The following is a 26227-nucleotide window of genomic DNA, read 5'->3' as shown; positions in this document are numbered from 1 at the left end:
GAGATTGAGAACATGTTGCCTTTAAAATTGATGTATAGATTTGAGAAGAGAATGTCAGGACATTCATCAGAATTATGAATTTACTCTGAGCACAAAATACTTTGTTTATTGTTTGACTATAATGTTTATGACTGTTTGCCAATGAAAAGAGCAATTACACATGTGTCTAAGAATGTTTGACCCTGGCTAGCCATCAGATTTTAGAAGGATTGGCAGCCTCTTTAAAACTTGTTCTCTGTCAGTGGCCAGTACTTAGAGACGTGAGTCACGATGATAAAATCTTGTGGAGCTATTGAATGTCTGAAAAATACTTGAGATGTGGATTTCTGTTATATATCTGTATTGGCAGGTCTAGGGTACATAGGCTGCTTATTTATTGAGAAATTTGTTGTGACAGAGCTACTGAATGAATACCTGAAATTAGAATTAAAACTACAGCACAGGAGGCAATGCCATTCATCATGATTATGCTGGGCACTGCATTCTTAATACTGGATTAGTGGTGCTGGAAGAGCACAGCAGTTCAGGCAGCATCCAACGAGCAGCGAAATCGACGTTTCGGGGAAAAGCCCTTCATCAGGAATAATGAAGGGCTTTTGCCCGAAACGTCGATTTCGCTGCTCGTTGGATGCTGCCTGAACTGCTGTGCTCTTCCAGCACCACTAATCCAGTATTTGGTTTTCAGCATCTGCAGTCATTGTTTTTACCACTGCATTCTTAATGTTTATTTCTTCTGTGTATTAATTGATCCTTCAGTTCTCTAAATATATTGGTCAGAACTTCTACAACTTCAGGTTGGCAGACTTAAAGGTGGGAGTGCTGAGAAAATAACTAGGCGTCTGGATGACTCCCCAGTGCATTCTTGCTGCTGGATGTTTCTCTGGGATGGACAGGAGTGTAGATTGGCTTCTCACTGCAGCACGTGGAGATCCGTGGAGCTTTAGAGCTGGGGATTCCATCCCTCAAAGTGGAATCTGCTGGCAGCAAAAGCCAGTTCAAATGTTGTCACTGGAGGGATTTACCCTCCACTTTGAAAAGCCTGCCTCCTCTCTGAGATTGAATGAGTTGGACCTCTGTAAGATATCTCTACTTTGAGATGCACTTGCATTCTCTTACCTGCTGTACCAGTGCTAACCTCTGCTGACAGGGATTCTAAGCCTTCAGAGAAGTTGGGTCTCTGACTGGGCCAGCAGCATTGGGAGCCCACTTGCCATTTTTAATTGAATAGTGAACTCAGAAGAAGCCAAACATGAGACTGTGTCCAGGAAAATATCTCCTGTGGTCTGGCTCCAAGCAGCCACAATCTCAGACTCTGATTTGATACTGAAGTTAAGAACCAGAGACTAAAAATCTTATTCATTTCCTCCAGAATGCCAGAGGTTTAGCATTGATGTAGCGCCATTGTTTCTTCCTGGTCAAAACATTCCCCAAACCCTTTCCTTTCCAAGAGAAGAACAATTCAAGTGGACAAAATTAAATAAACAGTATTGTTGAAATAACCAATAAGTGCTTCGGCATTTGAAAAGAAAAATCCAGGTCAGCCTTTTGGGCATTTGCTTATGCATTTTCTACTTTTGAAAATTGAATTGATCAAACATTTTCTGGCAAGTGGTCTAACTGAATGTGATGTGAGGTTTTGGTGTTATTCTGTGTTCTTAGTATCATGTGGCACATGACAATGAAGCCCAAAAGCAATTAATCAGAAAATCCAGGGGTTGCTCTAAAACCATGAGAGTTGTTTTCCTTACATGAAGCTTAACTGTTCAAGAGGTGCAGTAATCCCTATTTCATAACAAATATGGAATTAAAGACCTGATTGGAAATCTTCCTGTAGAATTGATCTATTCTCAACTTAATCAGATGTGCAAGTTGCTTATTCAGTAATCTCCCTTCAGAGGGGCAGATATTGAGTGTTTTAATATGCAAGTTTTGGTCCTCTGATGAATCAATATAGGACAGAAGTGTGTGATGCATACATCTTGTATTTTATTCCTAGTTTCAGCTGACAGTTCAAGTTAACTGAAGCTTAAAAATACAATTTTTATTTAGGGGGCATGACAAGTAGGGGTACTAAAACAGGTCACTGCAATCCCAGGTACTCTCTCTATTGCAAATGGACCTATGCCAATGCAACTGCTGTTTTCTGGATTGCCTCCAGATATTCTACAGCCAAATAAATCTTTGTGCTTTATGCTGTTTATGTTTGGTTACTAGATGTAGAAATAGGAAGTATGTAGAAACAGTGAAACAAGTGTGTTGGAATTGTTCCTGGAAAAAAAGTGTTTCTTTTATCCTTCTCAACAACATAAATAGTCCAAGCCGAATATTAATTCTGAGCCAATTTTCAATGGATGAATTAGAAATTTGCCTATTGTTTCAAAACTGTAACAACTTGTAGGATCCATCTAAATCTTTAAACATCAAACCATTTCTTATTATTGACTATCTCTGTCCTAATGTACTGTAATTTGCAAAAATCTAACATTAAAGGAATGAGGACCTGAAAAGAGAATATAGGGAGTTAGGTTGGAAGCTAAAAGGCAGGACGAGCAGAGTAGTAACCTCAGGATTGCTACAGGTGTCATGGACTAGTGAGGCTAGGAACAGAGACCGAGTGCAGATGAACATGTGGCTGTAGGGCTGGTGTAGAAGGGAGGGCTTCAGCTATGTGGATCATTGGGATACCTTTTGGGGGAGGTAGAACCTGTACAAGAAAGAACCTGAACTGGAGGGGCAACATTATTCTGGATTTGCTAGAGCTCTTCGGGAAGGTTTAAATTAGCTTGGCAAGGGATTGGGAAACGGAGCTTACGGATTTGAGGATGGAGTAGGTAGTGAACAACCGAATACAGTGTGCAGAGAGTTTCTGAGTAGGGATAGACAGTTGTTAGGGCAAAGTTGCAGTCAGTGTGATGGTTGAAGTGTGTCTATTTTAATGTAAGCAGTATCAGGAATTAGGGTAATGAATATAGAGTATGATCGGTACTTGGAACTATGATGTTGTGGCCATTACAGAGACTTGGATATAACAGAGGCTGGAATGGTTGTTGGATGTTCCAGGGTTTAGATGTTTCAAAAGGAATGGGGATGAGGCAAAAGGGGTGAGGGAGTGGCATTGCTAATCAGGGATAGTATCACAGCTGCAGAGAGGGAGATTGTCAAGGAGGGTTTGTCGACTGAGTCAGTATGGGTAGAAATCAGAAACAGGAAAGGAGCAGTCACTTTATTGGAAATTTTCTACAGACCACCCAATAGCAACAGAGACACAGAGGAGCAGTTTGGGAGGCAGATTTTGGAAAGGTGCAGAAATAACAGGGTTGTTGTCATGGGTAACTTTAACTTCCCTAATATTTATTGGTATCTCCCTAGTTCAAATAGTTTGGATGGAGCAGTTTTTGTCAGGTGTGACCAGGAAGGATTCCTGACTCAATATGTAGGTAAGCCAACTAGAGGGGATGCCATATTGGATTTGGTGCTTGGCAGTGAACCAGGCCAGATGTCAGATCTCTCAGGGGGAGAGGGTTTGGTGATAGTGATCACAACTGTCTGACTGTTGCTGTAAGTAAAAACAATGACTGCAGATGCTGAAAACCAAATACTGGATTAGTGGTGCTGGAAGAGCACAGCAGTTCAGGCAGCATCCAACAAGCAGCGAAATCGACGTTTCGGGCAAAAGCCCTTCATCAGGACCGTTGCTGTAGTCATGAAGAGGGATAGGCGAAGGGTATGGGAAAGTATTTAATTGTGGGGGGGGGGTATTACAATGGTATTACACAGGAACTGGGGTGCCTAAATTGGGAACAGATGTTCTAATAACTGAGTGTCACAACTTCATATATTTCATGTGTTTGGATGCTGAATTCTGGGTGAGATATTATTTGGGCAAAATGTTTGCAGGAGCCGAGGCAACAGAAATGTGGAGGTTGTTTAGGGAAACCTTGCTGATAGTGCTGGATTGATATTTCCCACTGAGGCAAGGAAGGGATGGTTGAGTGAAGATGCTTTGGCTGACAAGGGATGTAGAACATTTAGTCAAGAGGAAAATGGAAGATTACTTAAAGTTGGGGAGGCAAGGATCAGACAGAGCTTTAGAGGGTTACAAGGTAGCCAGGAAGGAACTGAAGAATAGACTCAGGACACTTAGAAGGGGACATGAGAAAGCTTTAGCAGGTTGGATTTAGGAAAACCCTAAGGCGTCCTACGTTTATGTGAGGAACATGAGGATGGTCAGCATGAGGTAGGACTGATCAGAGATAGTGGAGAGAACTTGAGCCTGAAGCCAGACGAGATAGGGGAGACCCTTAATGAATACTTTGCTTCGGTAGTCACTACCGAGAGGGACTTTGATCTTTGTGAAGACATCATGAAACAGGCTGGTATGCTCAAACAGGTTGATGTTAAGGAGGAGGATGTGCTGAAAATTTTGAAAAACATAAGGATAGATAAGTCCCCTGGGCTAGACGGGATATTCCCAAGGTTACTACAGGAAGCGAGAGAAGAGATTGCTGCACCTTTGGCGATGATTTTTGTATCCTCACTGTCCACTGGAATAATGCCAGATGGTGGCAAATGTTTTTCTCTTGTTCAAGAAAGGGAATAGGGATATTCCCTGAAATTACACAACAGTCAGTCTTATGTCTGTGGTGGGCAAATTATTGGAGAGAATTCTAAGAGACAGGATTTATGGTTACATGGAAAACCATAGTTTGATCAGAGATGGTCAGCATGGCTTTGTGAGGGGCAGGTCATGCCTCACAAGCCTTATTGAATTATTTGAGGATGTGACAAAATACATTGATGAAGACAGAGTAGTGGATGTGGCATACATGGATTTTAGCAAGGTGTTTGATAAAGTTCCCCATTGTAGGCTCATTCAGAAAGTAAGAAGGCATGGGATACAGGGAATTTTGGCTGTATGGATATAGAATTGGCTGGCCCATAGAAGACAGAGGGTGGTAGTAGATGGAAAGTATTAGCCTGGAGCTCGGTGACCAGTGGTGTTCCACAGGGATCTATTCTTGGACCTCTACTCTTTGTGATATTTATGAATGGTTTGGATGACGAAGTGGAAGGGTGGGTTAGTAAGTTTGCCAATGACAGGAAAGTTGGTGAAGTGGATAGTGTGAAAGACTGTTATAGGTTGCAGTGGGATATTGACAGGATGCAGAACTGGGTTGATAAGTGCCAGATGGAGTTCAACCTGTAAAAGTGTTTTAGTGATTCATTTTGGAAGATCGAATTTGAATACAGAGTACAAGGTTAAAGGTAGAGCTATTGGCAGTGTGGAGGAACAGAGGGATCTTGGGGTCCATGTCCATAGATCCCTCAAAGTGGCCACCCAAGTCGATAGAGTTGTTAAGAAGGCATATGGTGTGTTTGCTTTCACTGGCAGGGTGATCGGGGGTTAAGAGCCGTGGAGGTTATGCTGCAGCTCTCTCGAGCCCTGGTTGGACCACACTTGGAATACTGTGTTCAGTTCTGGTTGCCTCATTATAGGACATATGTGGAAGCTTTAGAGAGGGTGCAGAGGAGATTTACCAGGATGCTGCCTGGACTGGAGGGCATATCTTATGAAGAAATGTTGAAGGAGCTCAGGCTTTTCTCATTGGAATGAAGAAGGATGAGAGGTGACTTCGTAGAAGTGTACAAGATTATGAGAGGCATAGATAGAATGAATAGACAGACTTTTTCCCAGGGCAGAAATTGCTATCACAAGGGGCATAATTTTAAGGTGATTGGAGGAAGGTTAGGGGAGATGTCAGGTGTCAGTTCATTACACAGACAGAGAGTGGTGGGTGCGTGGAATGTAATGCCAGTGGTGATAGTGGAGTCAGATAGATTAGGGACATTTAAACGACTCTTGGTTAGGTGCAAAGTGAAGGGTATGGAGGTTAGTTTGATCGTAGAGTAGGATAAAAGGTTGGCACATTGAGGGCCGAAGGATCTGTACTGTGCTGTTGTACTATTTTGAACTCAAAGCAAGGAAGACACAAAATCGTCTTTGTGGTCTTTTTTGTTCTTGTCTTTCCAAATATGTACACTAATGTTACACACAATATAAAACAGATGTTGCCTAATTTTATGTTGCTCTTCTGCAAACTACCATCTAATCAAAGTACTTAATAGGCGCTTAAGCTAATCAAGCTGGTAATTGGTTAACACATTAAATCAATTGAAACATACATTTCAAAAGAAAAAAGAAAATATTTGTTACAGACTGTCAAGTTTTCAAAGTAGAACTCGTGCAGCATGAATTTCAAAAATACGCTGATGGTTTCATTTAGAACATAGTTTTTGACTTTGTTAATTCCTGGTAATCAGTTGCAAGGCAACTGCTAATTATTACTTTAAAAATGTACTTCTACTAATTACTTTGTAATTAGGCCATGAGGCTGGTTACAGTTTTAATTAAACATGGAACATTTTATCCAGCTGTGTGTATTTATCTGTATCCACTATTTTTGCTTGGAAAAACCTTTCAACAAGGTATAATAGATGAACCTGCTAAATTATAGTTTATTTATTTCTACTTTAAATAATATGTTGTTCAGAATATTTCTTTGTAAGAATAAGTGACTAATTAATCTACCATTTATTCATGCACTAAAATAATTTACTTCAATCAGCCATTCACTTTAACAACTGTGAAATAACGAGAATAAACTATATTTCTTCCAGGTGTTATTTGTGACAGCCCAGATTTTATTGTAGCCATGATGATCAACACTTGCCATTATTAAGAAATAAATTGGACAGCAGCTTCAGGCATGTGCAGTTAGTCAAGGAAGTTAGAAAATTGCTGGTCAAGTTGCCTTGGCTCCTGCAAACATTTTGCCCAAATAATATCTCACCCAGAATTCAGCATCCAAACACATGAAATATATGAAGTTGTGACACTCAGCTATTAGAAAGCTACTAAGCTCATCTAAACTGTTGGCGTTTGTTCATTCAAGCAGTGCTAGTTAATTTTTAATGGCTTGATATGTCTTAACTACAGCAAATAACTTTTTCTGCTCTTGAAAATTAATTTCACAGAGATAACTTTTCACTCCTTCAGGTTTTCATGATTGAATAATGATTCTAACATTGTCGTCTTGGTTCAGGTGCTGCATTGCTCAGTAAGAATTCCTCAATCTGATTGGTTAAGGAGACACACCATTTTTGTCCTATTCAAGTTTGTTCACTGTTGACTAACACCCAAGCTAATTGCACAGAAAAGTGCATGAAAAGGAGCGGAAACACAAAATTATGATCAATAATTAGGGAATGAGATCTGCAAAACAAAGTTTTCTATCATGCTTATGTTTCCTGACCATAATGTAAAAGAAAAGCTTCTATTTGGAGAAACATAAACAATCTTGGATTATGTGTTCATGCATAGAACTCCTGTTGTAATGACAGAATAGCAAGATTTGGAAATGGTGTCATATCATTGACTGTCCTGTTTATATATCACCTTTTAGTTCCTCAAAGTTCCATTCCATGACAACTTGCTTGCTTTTTACATACCAGTAGAAGGTTTTTGAGTTAAGATGTAGATTTAGTCCTACTCTTTTCTCAGAGACTCTCTTTGTGATTATTAAGTCACTCTTCACTGCCCTTCTTAATTTATTATATTTGGTCTGGTTCTTGCTAGATGAATTTACCTAACATGCAGCATACTCCCTTTTGCTTTTCATCATGTTCCCCCTGTTTGGAATGTACCAGAAACATCTCTTACTTAAAGATCACCCATTAATATTTCCTTTCTTGTCTGTCTTTCATTCTATTTACTCCTGCCTGGACCTCTTACATCCCACTGAAGTTAGTTCTTTTCCAATTTAGATGTTCTATTTTAGATTATTCCTTGATTCTCCTGTTCTAAATCTTACAATACAATCTTCAGACTTAAACCAAGTGCTGAACTCTTTCCCAGCACCAAACCTAGCTTCTCCAATATATCCTTGTAATTAAAGGCCCTCATGCCTGGAGCCATTCTCATACCATAAATCTTTTATGAAACACCTCCACCCTAACACCTCCATATCCTTCATAATGTTCAGTGCTAGGAGTTTGTTTTATTCATTCATGAAATGTGGACATCACCAGTATTTTTGCCCATCCAGAATTCTGCTGGAGAAGGTAGTGGTGAACAGTTAAGGTTCAATGACATTACTGTGGATCTGCAGTCATGTGTAGCCTAGAACAAGTAGGCACAGCAGATCTCATTTCCTAAAAGACAGTAGTGAACTAGGTGGGTTTTTATAATTGGTAATGGTTACAAGATCACCATTAATCTAACTTTTAATTCCAGATTCTTTTGAATCTAAAGTTCATCCTCTGTTCTTCTGAGATTTGACTGTGTCCCCAGAGCATTAGCCCTTAGCTCTGGATTAGTGGTCCACTGTCATTATCAGTAGAGCACCAGACCCACTAATTGAATGCAAAACGCCACTTCAGATAGAATGTGTTTTATAAGGGTTCATAAAAACTTTTACACTTTATGCTTCTGTTACAAAGCCCAGGATCCGCCGATGCCATTTAAATTACATTTTCATCAAACTCTGCCACTGTCAACAATATATGCATATGAAATCCTAGGTCACAAGGTTCTTGTACCCATCTTATAATTGTACTCTTTATTTTACATCACCTTCCTACCAAAATGTATCACTTTGCACTTCTCTATATTAAATCTCAGCTGCCATGTATTGAATGTTGTTATGGCCAGGTGAGGTTAAAAAGCAGAACCTCAAAGGTAGCAATCTCTGGATGACTTCTGGTGCCACATGCTAATTAGAGTAGGAATAAGAAGATAAATAAATCAATGTCTGAGGAAATAGTGCAGTGGGCATGGTTTCAGATTTTTGGATCATTGGGATCTCTTCTAGGGCAGAGAAGACCTGCTGAAAAGGTACGGATTTCACCTGAAATGGAATGGGACCAATATCCTGGAGGAGGGTTTTGCTAGTGCTATTCAGGAACCTGTAAACTAGTTGGGGGGAGGGGATCGTAAGTTGACCCATAGAGGTGTACAGCACGAAACAGACTTTTCAGTCCAACTTAGCCATGCTGACCAGATATCCTAAATTCATCTAGTCTCAATTACCAGTATTTGACCCATATCCCTCTAAACCCTTCCTGTTCATATACCCATCCAGATGGCTTTTAATTGTTGTAATTGTACCAGCCCCCACCACTTCCTCTGGCAAGTTATTCCATACATGTACTACCCTCCATGTGAAAACGTTGCCCCTTAGGTCCATTTTAAATCTTTCCCCTCTCATTTTAAACCTATGCCCTCTAGTTTTAGACTCCTGCACCCGGGGAAAAGACCTTGCAAAATGAATTAAAGTAAAAAGTAACAAGCTTAACAGAGAATAATGAACTAACAAGTACTTACAACTCCTTCCTCTAATCTATCTTTTACTTTCCTTCTATAATACTAGACTGATAAACCCCTGATTTACCAAAAATTCAAATTTCAAAACCAGGCAGTTGTCGAATATTCTCTTTGTATCCTCCTCTGGAGACTTTCTTCTTAGAATTTCTCTTTCACAGGCTGTTGATAGATAAAGGTACCTTTAAGAGAGCTGTTTTTTGGACAGTCTGTACATGCTGTTAGCAGTTCTCTCTCAACTGTTCAGGTTTTCCCGGTCTTATTGTCATTGGCCTTTAATATTGTCAATATACTAAATTCAAATTTGATTGGAGTTTGGTATTTTTAGGGAATAATTTAAACTGATTAGCCGATTCTGAATTTGTTTTGTCGTCTCCATGCACCCAGCTATTCTAGCTGTTTGACCAAATGTTATATTGTTACCTTATTCAGAACACTTGGTGCCATGTCAAGTAGTTCTGCTAGCTTTTAACTCTCTTAAAGGTACAGTACACCCACTATCCATGTCTCTCATGATTTTATAAATCTCTGTAAGGTCACCCCTCAGCCTCTGACGCTGCAGGGAAAAAAGCCCCAGCCTAGTTAGCTTCCCCCATAGCTCAAAACCTCCAACTCTGGCAACATCTCTGTAAATCTTTTCTGGACCCTTTTAAGTTTCACAATATCTTTCCTATAGCAGGGAGACCAGGATTACATGTAGTATTCCAAAAGTGGGCTAACCAATGTCCTGCACAGCTGCACCATGACCTCTCAACTCCAATGCTCGATTCTCTGACCAATAAAGTAAAGCATTACAAATGCCTTCTTCACTATCCTTTCTGCCTCTGACTCCACTTTCAAGGAACTATGAACTTGTAGTAGTGAGAATGGAAAGAGAATGAGAATGATTCTGTATTTAAAAAGAGCAAGTTAATTAGAAAAGGCAGGCAAGACCACGTCAGAGAACTCTGAAGAATTAAATTGCAATTATTTCAATGCAAGATGCCTTACAGATAAGCCAAATGATTTCAGGCCATATACAGGAACATGGAAATGGAATGTTATAGCTATTACAGACACATAGCTGAGGGAGTGACAGGACTAGCAGCTCAGTTTTCTGGGGTTGAAATGCTATAGGAAGGATAGAAAGGGAGGCAAGAGAGGAGGGGAAGTGCTGTTTTTGATTAAGGAAAGCATTACTGCTGTCCTTAGGATATATCTAAGGGACGATCACCTTAATGGGATTGTACTATAGGCCCCTCAATAGTCAGAGGGAAATTGAGGAGCAAATATGGGAAGAGATCTTAGATATACATAAGAATAATGGGGTTGTTATAGGAGGGGATTTCAACTTTCGAAAGTTGTCTAGGACTGCCACAGTGTTAGGGGCTTGGATGGTGAGGAATTTGTTAAATATGTGCAAGAAAGTTTTCTTTATCAATATGTCAATATACCTACTAGAGAAGGAGCAAAACTTGGAAAACAGGGCAGAGAAAGTGTCTGAAGTGACAGTAAGGGAACACTTTGGAACCAGTGATCATAATTCTATTAGTTTTAAAATAATTAGGAAAATGGATAGGCCTTGTATAAAAGTTAAAGTTCTAAATTGGAGTAAGGCCAATTTTAATTGTATGAGACAGGATCTTTCAAACGTTGCTCAGAGTGGACTTCACAGGTAAAGGGACGATTGGGAAGTAGGAGGCTTTAAAAAGTAAGATAACAGGAATTCAAAGAGATTCATGTTCCTGTTCGTGAAGGGTAAGGCTGTTAAGAGTAGGGAACAATGAATGAATAAAGATATTGAGACTCGGGTTAAGAATAAGAAAGAGGTGTATGTTAGCTATCGACAACTGGGATTATGTGAATCTGTTGAAGAGTATAAGGGGCATAGGGGCATTCTTAAGAGTGAAATCAAGTGGGCATAAAGGGGAATAATCCAAAGAGATTCTCCAAATACATTAAAAGCAAAAGAGCAATGAGGGACAGAAGAGGGGTCCTTGAAGATCAACGAGATCACTTATGTGTGGAACCGCAGGAGATGGGAGAGGTACTAAATTAATATTTTGCGTCAGTTTTTACTATGGAGAAAGAAATGGAGACTTGGAAACTCTGAGGAAATAAATAATGATGCCTTGAAAGCAGTCAACATTATAGAAGAGAAAATGCTGGAGATGTTAAAAAAAATGTAAAGGTGGATAAATCTCTGGGATAAGATAAAGTGTACTGCAGGGCATTGTGGGAAGTTAGGCAAGAAATTCAGGTCCCCACGTTGAAGTGTCGGAGGACTAGAGGGTGGCTAATGTTGTGCCTTTATTTAAGAAAGACTGTAAGGAGAATCTTGGTGTGTCTGACATCAGTGGTGGGTAAATTGTTGGAGAGGCTTCAAAGAGATAGGATTTGCATGCATTTGGAGAGGCTAGGAACGATTATGGATAGTCAGCATGGCTTTGTGCAGGAGAAATAGTGTCTGACAAACTTGATTGAGTTTTTTGAGGACATAACCAAAATGATTGAGGGCAGAACAGCAGACGTTGTTTACATGGACTTTAGTAAAGCCTTTGACAAGGTTTTTTAATGATAGGCCAATTAGTAAGGTAGATCACATGGGATTCAGGGAGACATTGGCAACTGGGTACAAAATTGGTTTGATGGTAGAAGACAGAAAGTGATAATGGGGGTTGTTTTTCGGACTGGAGGTCTGTGACCAGCGGTGTTCCACAGGGATTGGTGCTGGGCCCACTTTTGTTTGTCATTCATATAATGATTCGGATGAAAATTTAGGAGGCATGGTTAGTACATTTGCAGATGTCACCAAAATTGTTGGTACAGTTGACAGTGAAGATGCTTAACTAAGATTATAAATGGATCTTGATCAATTTGGCCAATGGGCTAAGGAGTGACAGATGAAGTTTAATTTGGATAGATATGTGATATTGCATTTTGATAAATCAAACAAGGGCAGGACTTACACAATTAATGGTTGTGTTTTCAAACCGAGAACCTACAGGTTCAGGTACAGTTCTTTGAAAATTGCATCACAGATAAACAGGGTGGTCAAGAAGGCATTTAGCATGCTTGCCTCCATTGATAAGACCATTGGGTACAGGAGTTGGGATGCCATGTTGAGGTTATACAGGATGTTGGTGAGGCCACTTTTGGAGTTCTGTGTACAGTTTTGGTTGCCCTGCTATAGGAAGCATATTATTAAATTGGAGACAGTTCAGAAAAGGTTTACCAGGATGTTACTGGTGCTAGAAAGTTTGAGTTGTAAGAATAGGCTGGATAGGCTAGGACTTCTTTTCATTAGAGCATAGAAGGTTGAGGAGTGATCTTGTAGAGGTTTATAAAATCATGAGGGGCATAGATAAGGTGAATAGCAAAGGTTTTTTTTCCAAGGATGAGCGAGTTCAAAACTAGGGAGCATATTTTTTAAGGTGAGATGAGAAAGATTTAAAAGAGACCTGAGGCGCACCTTTTCCACACAGAGGGCAGTTCAAATGTGGAATGAACTGTCAGAAGCTAGGTAAATGCAGGTATAGTTACAGTATTTAGAAGACGTGGATAGGTACATGAGTAGGAAAGGTTTAGAGGGATATGGGCCAAATGCAGGCGGATGGGACTAGTTTAGTTTAGGAAAATTGGTTGGCATCAACTAGTTGGTCTGTTTCTGTGCTGTATGACTCTGACTCCTGTTTCTTTCTCCGTATTGTGTTTAACAATTGAAAGGTGAATTTACCAATCCAGTGTATGTACTTAACAATGAAGTGTATTTACTTAGCTGGTTACATAACTGTTGTGAAGATTACTCAGTCAGGTTTTCTTGAATTTTTAACAAATTCTGAGATCTGATGCTAGCCTGTGTAAAATTATTAACAAGTTAGTCCAAATGCCAAAGAAACGCTCATGCACTCAAAAACCATATCTACAATTACAGATTAAATGTAGAGTTACATAAATTTTGCCAAATGCTGCAACATGAGGAATAAAGAGTCAGTTGACAGTTTATGGCCGGCATTGCAGGCTTTTAGTTCCTAACTGAGAGATGTTTGAAAATGTACCTGAAATGTTCCTATTTCTTACGATAATGTATCTGTAGAAATTCCGAGCCTTATCCTGTCAGATTCTCTTGTTTGCTGTTCACATTGGCACACCTTCTTAGCCATAATTTCATGGCCAGCCTGATTGTTCTGGTGCATATTTTAAAACTCCATTTTTGATAAAGTGAAACAGAAGCTTTTTGTGCTTCCTCAGAGATTTATTGTTTCTGGTGATCTTCCTAGAAAATGCACTTCCATGGAATGGATGATGACTTACCATGATGCAAATTAGCAAACCATTTTAATGTCAACTGTTGTCATTTTAAATAAAGTCCAAAATGTGAATCCAGTCAATGAAATCTCAAATTGATTTTGATATAGCATGATACACAATTTAATATCAATGTCCATTTCCACCAACCGGTCTGCGTCCTCTCACTATCCTCTTCATTGTTCACAGTACATCCATGCTTTGTGTCATGTGCAAATTTTTAAAGTTTGCAGGTAACCCAGGTTTAGTTCACTGTATCAAGGAAAGTGGTGGTCCTAGTACCAATCCCTGGGGAACTTCACTTTATCCTTATGTTCAAGTGATTTGTTACTTTTCAGTCAGATTACCATTTCTAAAACCTTCACCAAGGTTAAACCAATTTGGCCTGTAGTTGCTGGGTTTATCTCCACACCTATTTCGCAACAAGGGTGTAACATTTGCAATTTGTTGCAGTCCTCTTGTCCCACTGCCTTATCGAAGGAGAATTGGAAGATTATGGCCTGCATCTGTGCATTGTATACTCTGGCTTCTCTTAGCATCTCTGCATGCATCTCATTCAGTTTTGTGACTTACTCAATTTAAGCACAACCAGCCTTTATAATACCATAAGATATAGGAGTAGAATTTGGCCATTTGGCCCATCAAGATTGCTACACCATTTGATCATGGCTGATATATTCCTCAATCCCATTCTCCTGCCTTCTTCCTGTAACCATTGCTCCCTGACTAATCCAGAACCTACCTCTGTGTTAAAGACACTCAATGATCTGGCTTCTGCATCAATAAGTTCCACACATTCACCATCCTCATCTCAGTTCTAAAAGATTGTTCATTCACTGAGACTGTGCCCTCAGGCCCTAGTCTCTCCTACTAGTAGAAACATGTTCTTGATGCCCACTCTACTCAGGCCTCTCAGTATTCTGTAAATTTTAATCAGATTCCCCTTCATTCTTCTAAATTCCATTGATACAGACACAGAGTCCTCAACTGCTCCTTGTTTGAAAAGCCTTTAACCCCCAGGATTATTCTTGTAAACCTTTGCTAGCTCTTCCAACGCTTGCTGCTGATTCCTTAGATATGGGGCTCAAAATTGCTCTCAACATTCCAAATGCGGTCTGCCCAAAGTCTTTCACAGCCTCAGCAGTACACCTCTGCTGTTGTATTCTAGCCCTCTGGAAATGAATGCTAACATTGTACTTGCCTTCCTAATTGCTAACTGAATGTGCATGTTAACCTTAAGAGAATCCTGAACTAGGATTCACAAGTCTCTTTGTGGTTCAGATTTCTAAGCTGTTTACCATGTAGAAAATAGTCTATTCTTCCTACCAAAGTGCATTACCTCACACTTTACCGCATCATATTCCATCTGCCATACCTTTTCCCATTCTCCTAACCTGTTCAAGTCCTTCTGCTCCCTCCCCATTTCTTCAACATTACCTGACCCTCCATCTGTCTTTGGTCGTTTGCAGACTTAGCAACAATGCCCTCATTTCCTTTATCCACATCATTAATGTATCATATGAATAATTGTTCCAACATTAACTCCCACAGAACTCCACTAGTCACCAGCTGCCGTCCTGAAAAAGACATTTCATCCCCACTCTCCACCTTCTGCCAGTCAGCCAACCCTCTAACCATGCTAGTACCTTGCCCTAACACCATAGGCTCTTACTTTATTTAGCAAACTTATTGGAAATCCAAGAAAATCATGTCCAGTACCTCGCCTTTGTCTAACTTACTCATTACTTCTTCAAAGAATCTAACAGATTTGTCAGGCATGACCTCCCCTTGATAAAGCCATGCTAACGTTTTCCTGTTTTACCATGCACTTCCAGGTACTCAACAATCTCATTCTTAATTATGAACTCTAAAATGTTAACAATGACCATGTTAAGGCTAACTAGAATATATTGTAATTTCCCGTTTTCTGCCTCCCTTCCTTTTTAAACAAGCATGTTACATTAGCCATTTGGGCAGCACAGTGACTCAATGGCATACTCAGTGCCAGGACCTGGGTTTGATTTCACTCCTGAGCAACTGCCTGTGTGGAGTTTGCACATTGTCCCTATGTTTGTGTGGGTTTCCTCTGGTGCTCTGGTGTCCTCCCACAGTCCAAAGATGTGCAGATTGGTGGACTGGCCCGGCTAAATTGCCCATAGTGTTCAGAGGTATATAAGCTAGATGATTTAGCCATGAAAAATGCAGGGTGAAAGGGTTGGGGGTGGTGCGGCTGGATCTGGGTGGGATGCTCTTTGCTCTTTGGATGGTTGGTGTGGACTCGATGGGCTGATTGGGCTGGTTTTACACTGTAGGGATTCTATGAGTTTCCAGTCCTCTGGGACCCTCCCTGATTCCAGTGATGCCTGAAAGATCACCACCAATACCTCCACAATCTGCTCCACTATCTCCATCAGAACTCTAGGGTGTAGTCCTTCTAGTCTGAGTGATTTATCCGACTTAAGGTATTCCAGCTTCCCCAGCACTTCCTCCTTAGTGACTGCAACTACATTCTCCTCTGGCTCTCTTGAAGTTCTGGTATATTGCTGGTGTCTCCCATTCTGGGGGATGATGCAAAGTACCTTTTCAGTTCCTCCACCATTTCTTTTTTCCTCATTACTATTTTTCTAGCTGTGTTTTTCAGTGGTCTATTGTTCACTCTTGCCTCTCTCTCTCATCTTTTACACATCTATTGCAATCTTCTTTACTAGCTAACTTACGATCCTATTTCATCTTCTCCCCCTTGTTGCATGTTTAGTTATCCTCAGCTGGTTTGAAAGGCTAGCAATCTTCTGACTTTCTGCGAATCTAATTCATGTTGTTTGCTTTTATGCTGCCCCTGACCTCCCTTGTCAGTTATGGTTGCCTCGGCATCCCTTTAGTACGTTTCTTCCTTGGGATGAATTTGTACTGTGCCTCCTGAATTACCCCAGAAAGTCACCCTATTGCTTCTCCACTGCTTTCCCTGGTAGGCTCCCCTTTCAATCAGTTCTGGCCAGTTCTTTCATCGTGTCTTTGTAATTACCTTTAGTCAATTGTAATACCGTTACATCTGATTCCAGCTTCTCCCTGTTAAACTGCAGGATGAATTCTATCATATTATGGTCACTGCCCTTCAGGGGTTCCTGCACCTTAAGTTCCCTAATCAAGATTGCCTCATTACACATCAGCACATCCAGAATTGTTTGTTCTCTAATGGACGCTCACAAGCTGCTCCAATGAAACCATCTTGCAGACTTTCCACAAATTCCTTTTCTTGGGATCCATTACTAACCTGATTTTGGCAGTCAACCTGCATATTTAAGTCCCCCAATGATTAGATTAGATTAGATTCCCTACTGTATGGAAACAGGCCCTTCAGCCCAACAAGTCCACACCGACCGTCCAAAGAGTAACCCACCCAGACCGATTCCCCTACTCTATATTTTCCCCTGACTAATGCACCTAACACTATGGGAAATTTAGAATGGCCAATTCACTTGACCTGCACATCTTCAGATTGTGGGATGAAACTGGAGCACCCGGAGGAAACCCATGTAGACACAGGGAGAATGTGCAAACTCCACACAGACAGCCCTGGTGCTGAGAGGCAGCAATTCTCACCACTGAGCCACTGTGCTGCCTATTATTGTAATAGTGCCTTTCTTACATGCCTTTCCTCCATTGTCTGATTATTTTCTGCCCCCACTGCCTGACTGCTACTAGGAAGTCTATACATAACACTTGTCGGGGTCTTCTTTCTTTTGGAGTCCCTCAACTCCCCCCCCCCCACCCCCCCCCCCCACCCCTTACAGATTCTATGCCTTCTGACTTTGTATCATTTCTTGCAATCAATGTAAGTTATTTTCTTACAAACAAGGCAACCCCACCTCCTCTGCTTATCCTTTCGATAGGATGTGTATCCTTAATCCTGATCCCTTTGCAGCCATGTCTCTTTGTACTTGGTCATTTTAATCAGCTTTCCAGCTCACTGACCTTGTTTCATTTACTGCATGTATTTAACTACAACACCCTCAGTCTTGCATTGACTGCCTCCCTTCTCATTATTTTCCCATTATCTGCTGTACCTGAAGTTAGATTCCTGACCCTTTTCATACCCTCTGCCCTATTACTTAGGAAACTTTATTACTCTGGAAACTTTAATAACCTTTGCTGAGCCCTCCCCCTGTTTAATTTTTTCTATACTTTACCTTGCAACTGACCCCAATCCCTCCACTATTTAGTTTATAGCCCTGTCCACAGCCGTAATAATGCCCAAACTCTGGTCCCAGCATGATTCAGGTGGAGCCTGTGTCATTGGAACAGCTCTCTCCTTTCCCAGTGCTGATGCCAGTGCCTCATGATTTTGAACCTGTTTCTGCCATACCAACCCTTGAGCTGTGTGTTTATTTTTAATCTTGTTGACCCTGTGCCAATTAGCTCATGACTCAGGTAGTAATTTGGAGATTAAGAACTTTTTCGGTTCTGCTTTTTAACTTAGTCCCTGGCTGCTCATATTAACTCATCAGAACCTTTTTCCTCTTTCTACCCATATCGTTGGTAATTAGTGGAACATGACAATTGGATCTTTACCTTCTCATTCCAAGTTCCTCTGCAGCCAAGCTATATTATCCTGAACCAGGCACCAGCCAGGCAACACAGCCTTCAGGACTCATGATTCTTGCTACAGAGAACAGTGTCTATTCCCCTGACTATACTATCCCTGATTACGACTACATTTCTCTTTTCTTTCCCCCCCTCCACCACCAACCCCCCCCGCCACCCCACAGAATGGGGGAAACTACTTCAGCATTAGCACCTATACCTGACTACTCATAGTCACACCCTCCTTTCCCTGACTATTGACTGAGCTGGAGGTATTTAATCTAAGGGGTGTACTGGTCTCCAATTTATAATGTCAAAATTTATCCTGTAAAAGACTTACAAACTATGAACCATAAAAAGTAACTCTTACTATCTGCATCAAATTCCTATGATGACTCCAAATTCACTGCACTACGTACTCACTTTGGCAGTGCTTCACTCCAGATCTGATTTCTCCTTCCTGACTAGGTGTAGCTTTACCAATTTTCAGCAATTATTTATAGTTGCCTTCTCCCTTTCTGCACTTTCCTAATACATTACTATTGTCACTGGCTTACATGAATACTTTTCTTATGGTAATAAAATCTCTACTGGATGTCCTTCAAAAATGTTGGTTCATTATTTGGGCTGTATAGCCAATTAGTCATCTAGCCACACACTTTGTCAACAGCCTGTGGATATTCCTACACACAGCAGCTCCAAAACGGTTGCTGTTTGCCTATTACAAACTTGATTGACATTTTAGTGACTTGTTCAATGAGGTAGGCTTTGTGGGGTCACTATTCAGATCTGCTTGCTATTTCACATTTCTTTAATAGCTTTCTCTGTTACTTACACCAATTTATTGATTGTTGACCCATTTCAGAAGTGAAAAATGAAAAATACAAGTATACTCAGTTTCAAGTTGGAGAATGAATCTTGAGTCATAGAGATGTACAGCATGGAAACAGACCCTTCGGTCCAACCCGTCCATGCCAACCAGATATCCCAACCCATTCTGGATTAGTGGTGCTGGAAGAGCACAGCAGTTCGGCCAGCATCCAAGTAGCTTCGAAATCGACGTTTCGGGCAAAAGCCCTTCATCAGGAATAAAGGCAGTGAGCCTGAAGTGTGGAGAGATACCTCCACACTTCAGGCTCACTGCCTTTATTCCTGATGAAGGGCTTTTGCCCAAAACGTTGATTTCGAAGCTACTTGGATGCTGCCTGAACTGCTGTGCTCTTCCAGCACCACTAATCCAGAATCTGGTTTCCAGCATCTGCAGTCATTGTTTTTACCTCAGATATCCCAACCCAATCTAGTCCCACCTGCCGGCACCCAGCCCATATCCCTCCAAACCCTTCCTATTCATATACCCATCCAAATGCCTCTTAAATGTTGCAATTGTAACAGCCTCCACCACTTCCTCTGGCAACTCATTCCATACACATACCACCATCTGCGTGAAAAAGTTGCCCGTAGGTCCCTTATGTGTTTACCCTCTCACTCTAAAACTATGCCGTCTAGTTCTGGACTCCCCCACCCCATGGAAAAGACTTTGTGTATTTATCGTATTCATGCCCCTCATAATTTTGTAAACCTCTATAAGGTCACCCCTCAGCCTCCGATGCTCCAGGGAAAACAGCCCCAGCCTGTTCAGCCTGTCCCCATAGCTCAAATCCTCCAACCCTGGCAACATCCTTGTAAATCTTTTCTGAATCCTTTCAAGTTTTACAACATTATTCCAATAGGAAGGAGGCCAGAAATGCACACAATATTCCAACAGTGGCCTAACCAATGTCCTGTATAGCCACAACATGACCTCCCAACTCCTGTACTCAATACTCTGACCAATAAAAGAAAGCATACCAAACGCCTTCTTCACTATCCTATCTACCTGCGACTCCACTTTCAAGGACCTATGAATCTGCACTCAAAGGTCTCTTTGTTCAGCAACACTCCCCAGGACCTTACCATTAAGTGTATAAGTCCTGCTAAGATTTGCTTTCCCAAAATGCAGCACCTCGCATTTATCTAAATTAAACTCCATCTGCCACTTCTCAGCCCATTAGCCCATCTGATCAAGATCCCATTGTAATCTGAGGTAACCTTCTTCGCTGTCCACTACACCTCCAATTTTGGTGTCATTTGCAAACTTACTAACTCTACCTCTTATGCTCGTATCCAAATCTTTTATGTAAATGACAAAAAGTAGAGGACCCAGCACCAATCCTAGTGGCACTCCACTTGTCACAGGCCTCCAGTCTGAAAAACAACCCTCCACCACCACCTTTGAACCAGTTCTGTATCCAAATGGCTAGTTCTCCCTTTATTCCGTGAGATCTAACCTTGCTAACCACTCTCCCATGGGGAACCTTGTTGAACGCCTTACTGAAGTCCATATAGATCACCTCTACTGCTCTGCCCTCATCAATCCTCTTTGTTACTTCTTCAAAAAGCTCAATCAAGTTTGTGAGACATGATTTCCCACAAACAATGCCATGTTGACTATCCCTAATCAGTCCTTGCCTTTCAAAATACATGTACATCCTGTCCCTCAGGATTCCCTCCAACTACTTGCCTACCACCGACGTCAGGCTCACTGGTCTATAGTTCCCTGGCTTGTCCTTACCACCCTTCTTAAAGAGTGGCACCACATTAGCCAACCTCCAGTCTTCTGGCACGACACCTGTGACTATCGATGATACAAATATCTCCGCAAGAGGCCCCGCAATCACTTCTCTAGCTTCCCACAGAGTTCTGGAGTGCACATGATCAGGTCCTGGGGATTTATCCACCTTTATGCGTTTCAAGACATCCAGCACTTCCTCCTCTGTAATATGGACATTTTGCAAGGTGTCACCATCTATTTGTCTATTTTCTATATCCTTTTTCACAGTAAAAACTGATGCAAAATACTCATTTAGTATCTCCCCCATTTTCTGCGGCTCCACACAAAAGCTGCCTTGATGATCTTTGAGGGGTACTATTCTCTCCCTCGTTATCCTTTTGTCCTTAATGTATTTGTGAAAAGTATTTGGATTCTCCTTAACCCTATTTGCCAAAGCTATCTCATGTCCCCTTTTTGCCCTCCTAATTCCCCTCTTAAGTATACTTCTGCTGAGATGCCAGTGAGGCAAAGTGACTTTATCTGATGAAGGAGCAATGCTCCAAAAGCTTGTGATTCCAGTAAACCTGTTGGACTTTAACCTGGTATCATGTGACTTTTGACTTTGTCTACCCCAGCCCCAATATTGGCATCTCCATATCATTGCAACCTCACAGTTAGAGGACGACTGCTACTCCCTCTAAGCCTGCCTCTGCACACACCTCTTGCCAAGGCTTATATATAACTGAACCCTCACAGATACCTGCGGCATATCCACTTGGTGGCTTCATAGGGAGGTGCGCAATAAGATTAACACTTTTTCACAAATCAGAAAGAGGACTAACAAATGAGCTAAATATATAAGAACATCATAGTCACCTTAGGTTTTTTGTTTGTCCAATTTCAGTAATAACTAACCCATCAAAAACTCATGCCTGAATGACCTTCTCACTCTGTTGATGAGATAAATTTCAAACAACAATTTTCTGGATTTTCAGATAATTATGTGATTTTTGGTGAGGTTTACATTTAAAGAAGGATGCTTTCTTTTACAAAGTCATCTTATTCTATGCTGTGTATTATAAATTGCATGTTGGCACCATGATTGACACTTGGATGATATAATCCTCATACCTCCTGTCTATTTTATTGAAAGACGTTTTGTTCATGTCAGGGAATCATGGTGATGGGTTCTAATCAGCAGCATTTTGCCATTTACAGGCAATTATCACTTGGTTGATGTGCAGTGTCAGCTTCATTGTATAATAATATGAACATTTTTTGGGTAGATAATTGCTACTTTTTGGAAAGAAGGTGATTTGTAACACTTTTTAAAAACAACTTAATAAATTAGCTGATTGATTCATCATCACATGTTACTCCTAAGCAGGACAGCTTTACCTTAGAAAGTTGGAGTTTGTTCTTCTTTTCTGTATTTACTTCTCAGGTCAACATATGTTTCAAGGTTATCTTTAAGGCAGTAAAGATTGACCAGGTTTATTAATTTGAGGGGTCTAGATAATAAAGTTGGTCACTACCATGTTGCAAAATACCTGAAGACAAACAAATCTCCAGCTTAAATATCTCTCCTTCTTTAGATCACACCTACGTGTGCGCAAGTAAAACAAGTGAGAAGTTCTGTGATGTTGTTTTCTGTGATAAAATTCACCACTCCTTGACTGAAGTTAAATCTGCATGTACAAAACATCACATCAAGCCTTCCTCTTTGTGGTTCTTAAAGTTGTTATTTTTGTTTTGTGATTCTCTGTACATTTAGAGGAAGTCAGTGCAACTTTTGATCTAAAACATTACTTCAGTGATCCAGGATGAGGCATTCCTATATTATAGAGCACAGGGAAAATCACCTAATACCATTAACTGCACTTGATTTATTGCAGATGTGTCTTTGATCATGCTTGAAATATTTAAAAAGATCCTATTGCATTGGGGAAATGTAACTCCTTCAAAACTACAAGGAATCCTATTCTCTTCAGTAGGTGATCTAGTATTATTTGTATTGTAGCAGTAATCATTTACAACTTTTTTGTATTTTCCAGTCTTATCCAATGGTACTACAGTATCGGCCAAGGATTGACTTTGGTTAGCCAGAGTAGCTGTTATCCACTATGGTGGATACTGCACTAAAGTTTACCCATCGACAGTTTGCACAATGAATGGATATATTGGACAATGGTCAGAATCAGATTATTCAGAACAGACTCAAAATTTTTATCTGTCTACCATTCTTCAGATGCGTTTATTTTTCCCAAGAACAAGCCCAATGCTATTCTGCTACTGGAGCCATGAATCGTTTGTGTTGATCAGTGTGATATTTGTGTTGAATACTGCAAAAAATCACTCACTGTAGCCTGTGGGTTGAGATTCAGTGTTCACTGCCCATGTGTCTATAAGCCTATGTCTTGAAGTTATACATGTGCTTGTGCTAATGCTAAACACATAGCAAAATGGCAAAACTTGTTCTATGTCTTTGAATAAATTTATGTTCCGGTTAACATATGTATTGACTTCCTTTGTTTATTGTAAGTTAATTAGCACTGCAGATTACAATCTGAAGCTGTAAAATGTTTTTGTTATATACCACTGATGTAATCATAAAGAAATATGTACATTTTTGAGGGGGAAAATTCTTTCAAAATTACCCTTGCTATTAACAGTGATCCTTTTACTTAGTAAAATGGTTCATTGCTATAGCCTGAAGTAAAAACAAATCAGCAAAAAAAACCTCTGTAAATGCCAGAAAAAGGAACAGGCATGAAGGACAACTTATCAAAAGATACCTTCCTCCCAGTAGTCTGATTCCTTCAAACAAATTAGTTCACTAAAAATTATTAAGCCTCACGATTAAGTTTTACATTTTAAATAAATGTACACTAATGAAGATTTCAGAATTAAGAATGTTGTTCCTTAACAAATAAAATTTCAAAATGACCTCTACTCTGACATTAAATTGCAAGTGATTCCTAATCTTTTTCGGAGAATCTCACTAGTGAATTTTGAAATCACATGGGACTTTCTGCTTATTAGCAAGTTGCACATCAAGTTAATGATTGAAATCAGGCATTGATTAACAATGAAAGATTGCTTGAACCAACTCTCCTCCTCCTTTTAGTTGAACAACAATCAGCATTGATGAAAACAACTATTCTTTTAAAATAGACTATCGCGCCCATCAGTCATCACCTCCTTGACAATCAGATGCAATGTTTACTTTGGAATATATGATTAAACAATATTAAAAAATAATTTGCATTGTTCTTAAGTAATTCATACTCAATGTTGATTCTGGAAACCTTAGTACATTTTAAGTTTGAGCTCTGTGGGTTAAGCTTCACTGGTTGAATGTGAATTGGATGTCAGTGATTGAGCCCATGAAAATGTACATTTATATTATTAAACTAAGAATAAAATAGTGATTTTTGTAATCAGCCTTCTAAGCTAGTGAGACTTGCAAAACTGGTGATTTAACTATCAGGCACTCCTAAAAATAATAGCTACTGATTTTAATTCTTGCTTCAGTCAATAAATTTAGAAGTTGATAGGACAGAATCTGCCCAACTTTATGTTCAGCCTTTGAGTCTATTGTTTACACCAGTGCAAAGTTTTATTTATTATTTCAATTATGTACTCCTTGGGATAATACAAAATATGTTAAAATCTACTAAGGCATTTTATAATTGATCATAATGGTGATGACACTGATAATTATGTTTATTTTAACTATTAATTTCTGATGTTCAATGAAAGATAGGATTTAGCTGACCTGAAACCTAAAGAATACTGTTGACCATGATGGTGGACAAACACTTCAACATTCATACAGCAATTTAAAATAAGTGGAACAATACCTGTGTAACATTTGTCATTTAAATGTGTTCAGCATTCACCTACTTTCAGTAACAGTAACTTATTGCCTTTCTTTAGTAATTAAAGTGACACAAGCAAGCATTTATCAGCTGTGTACTGTAGTCAACGTAGCATCTCTTCATTGTGTTACATGTTATATTCATTTTTGAATGCTTTGAAACGTGTTAATTCCTAAGGATTTGTAACCTGTTAAAACATTGTAATATCATCAGGCCAGTACAGTTATGTGTCATTTTAATAGTATTACATTCTTTTTATGCCTGTAAAATTTCCTGAATTTACCAGATATTTTTGTGTTGCACTCTAAAATACTACACTGAAAAACTCCATTTAAAAATGATTTTGTTGTGATTGTAAAGTGAGTCCTAGAATCATTTAATTTTAAATGAGCAATTAACTTGAAGATCATTACAAATGACTAAATCCTGCTATATTAAAATGTAAATATTTTTGTAAACAAAACCAATTGTAAATGTTTGCAATACTGATGTTAATAGTATTTTATGTTTTGCAAAAAAACTGTTTAGAGAAGCAGTTCTATTTTTTAATATGTATTTGCTGCAGACATGCATTCCTCTTTAACCATGTTTGGGTTTTAGTGAATGTTCTGTACATTTGCAATCACACTGGGATGAGAAATGAATACTGTGTCTGAAAATTGTATCAATTGAAGCACAATTCACCCACTGTCTTGTAGTGATTTGCTAACTTAAAGAAGCAATAAAATGCTGTTGTAAAGGCTTAAGCCACAGTCCTGTCAGTGAACTATGTGGATATGGACTGACTTATTGTCCATTGTCATTAAATGAACGAATTAAAAATTTTGTTTTTTTTAATTTTACTTGTGCACTTTTGAGCATTTGACTCAAAACATGCTACCTTCACTGTTATGAGGCAATTAAAAAAGCCTTTGGAATATTCAAAACAATTTTGCACACCACATTTGAAGAAAGATAAGAGGATGATACAGAAATTTGGAACTATTAATTAGAAGGAAAGATTCAAAGATGAACTTTTTCTTCAGTGGATTAAAAAGTGAAGCAGAAGTTTTTTTTAAAATTGTTGAGCATTATGATCAATGTACCTTTATTATTTAGCATAGTTCTTTTGGAGATAGGTTTTTTTGGGTGATAAAAATGATAAATCTTTGTTACTCCCTTTGTCAATTGTTTTCAGGTCTTCCTTAGCCCAGCCGCTGCAGGTAATTAGTCAAGTGATCTTCCAAAACCACGAACATCATCTCTCCTTTCTGTAAGGAAGTGCTTCACTTCTGCTCACCTCAGTAATTGGGCATAAAGAAACAATGGTTATTTAACAACAAAAAAATCATTTAGGTCACTGAAAAATATTATCACATTGAGCATTTATCTTTCTCCCTCAGTTATGCCTCACGGTAATATTAAAACAAGGAGGACATGTTCCTCCTTTTTGCTAGCAGTTACATTTGCACTGGATACACCAAAGCAACTTGCTGTTAGATCAAACAGGCTAGCCTATTCAACTCATTT

At 39.6% G+C, this 26227-nt stretch overlaps 1 protein-coding gene across 1 annotated transcript in view; it reads left to right on the top strand.

Annotated features, from left to right (window-relative positions):
* The window catches only part of pcgf5b (polycomb group ring finger 5b), a 184769-nt gene extending 159245 nt beyond the window's left edge, over positions 1-25524 (top strand). Inside the window, exon 9 of the mRNA XM_072557783.1 lies at positions 22892-25524. Coding sequence (XP_072413884.1) covers positions 22892-22939 — 48 coding nt within the window. The 3' untranslated portion in view covers positions 22940-25524. The remainder of the gene's footprint in view (positions 1-22891) is intronic.
* Positions 25525-26227: the final 703 nt, after the last annotated feature.

Source organism: Chiloscyllium punctatum, chromosome 38 (assembly GCF_047496795.1).
Source record: "Chiloscyllium punctatum isolate Juve2018m chromosome 38, sChiPun1.3, whole genome shotgun sequence".
Taxonomy (NCBI): Eukaryota; Metazoa; Chordata; class Chondrichthyes; order Orectolobiformes; family Hemiscylliidae; genus Chiloscyllium; species Chiloscyllium punctatum.
This window is presented reverse-complemented; position numbering and strand designations above follow the sequence as displayed.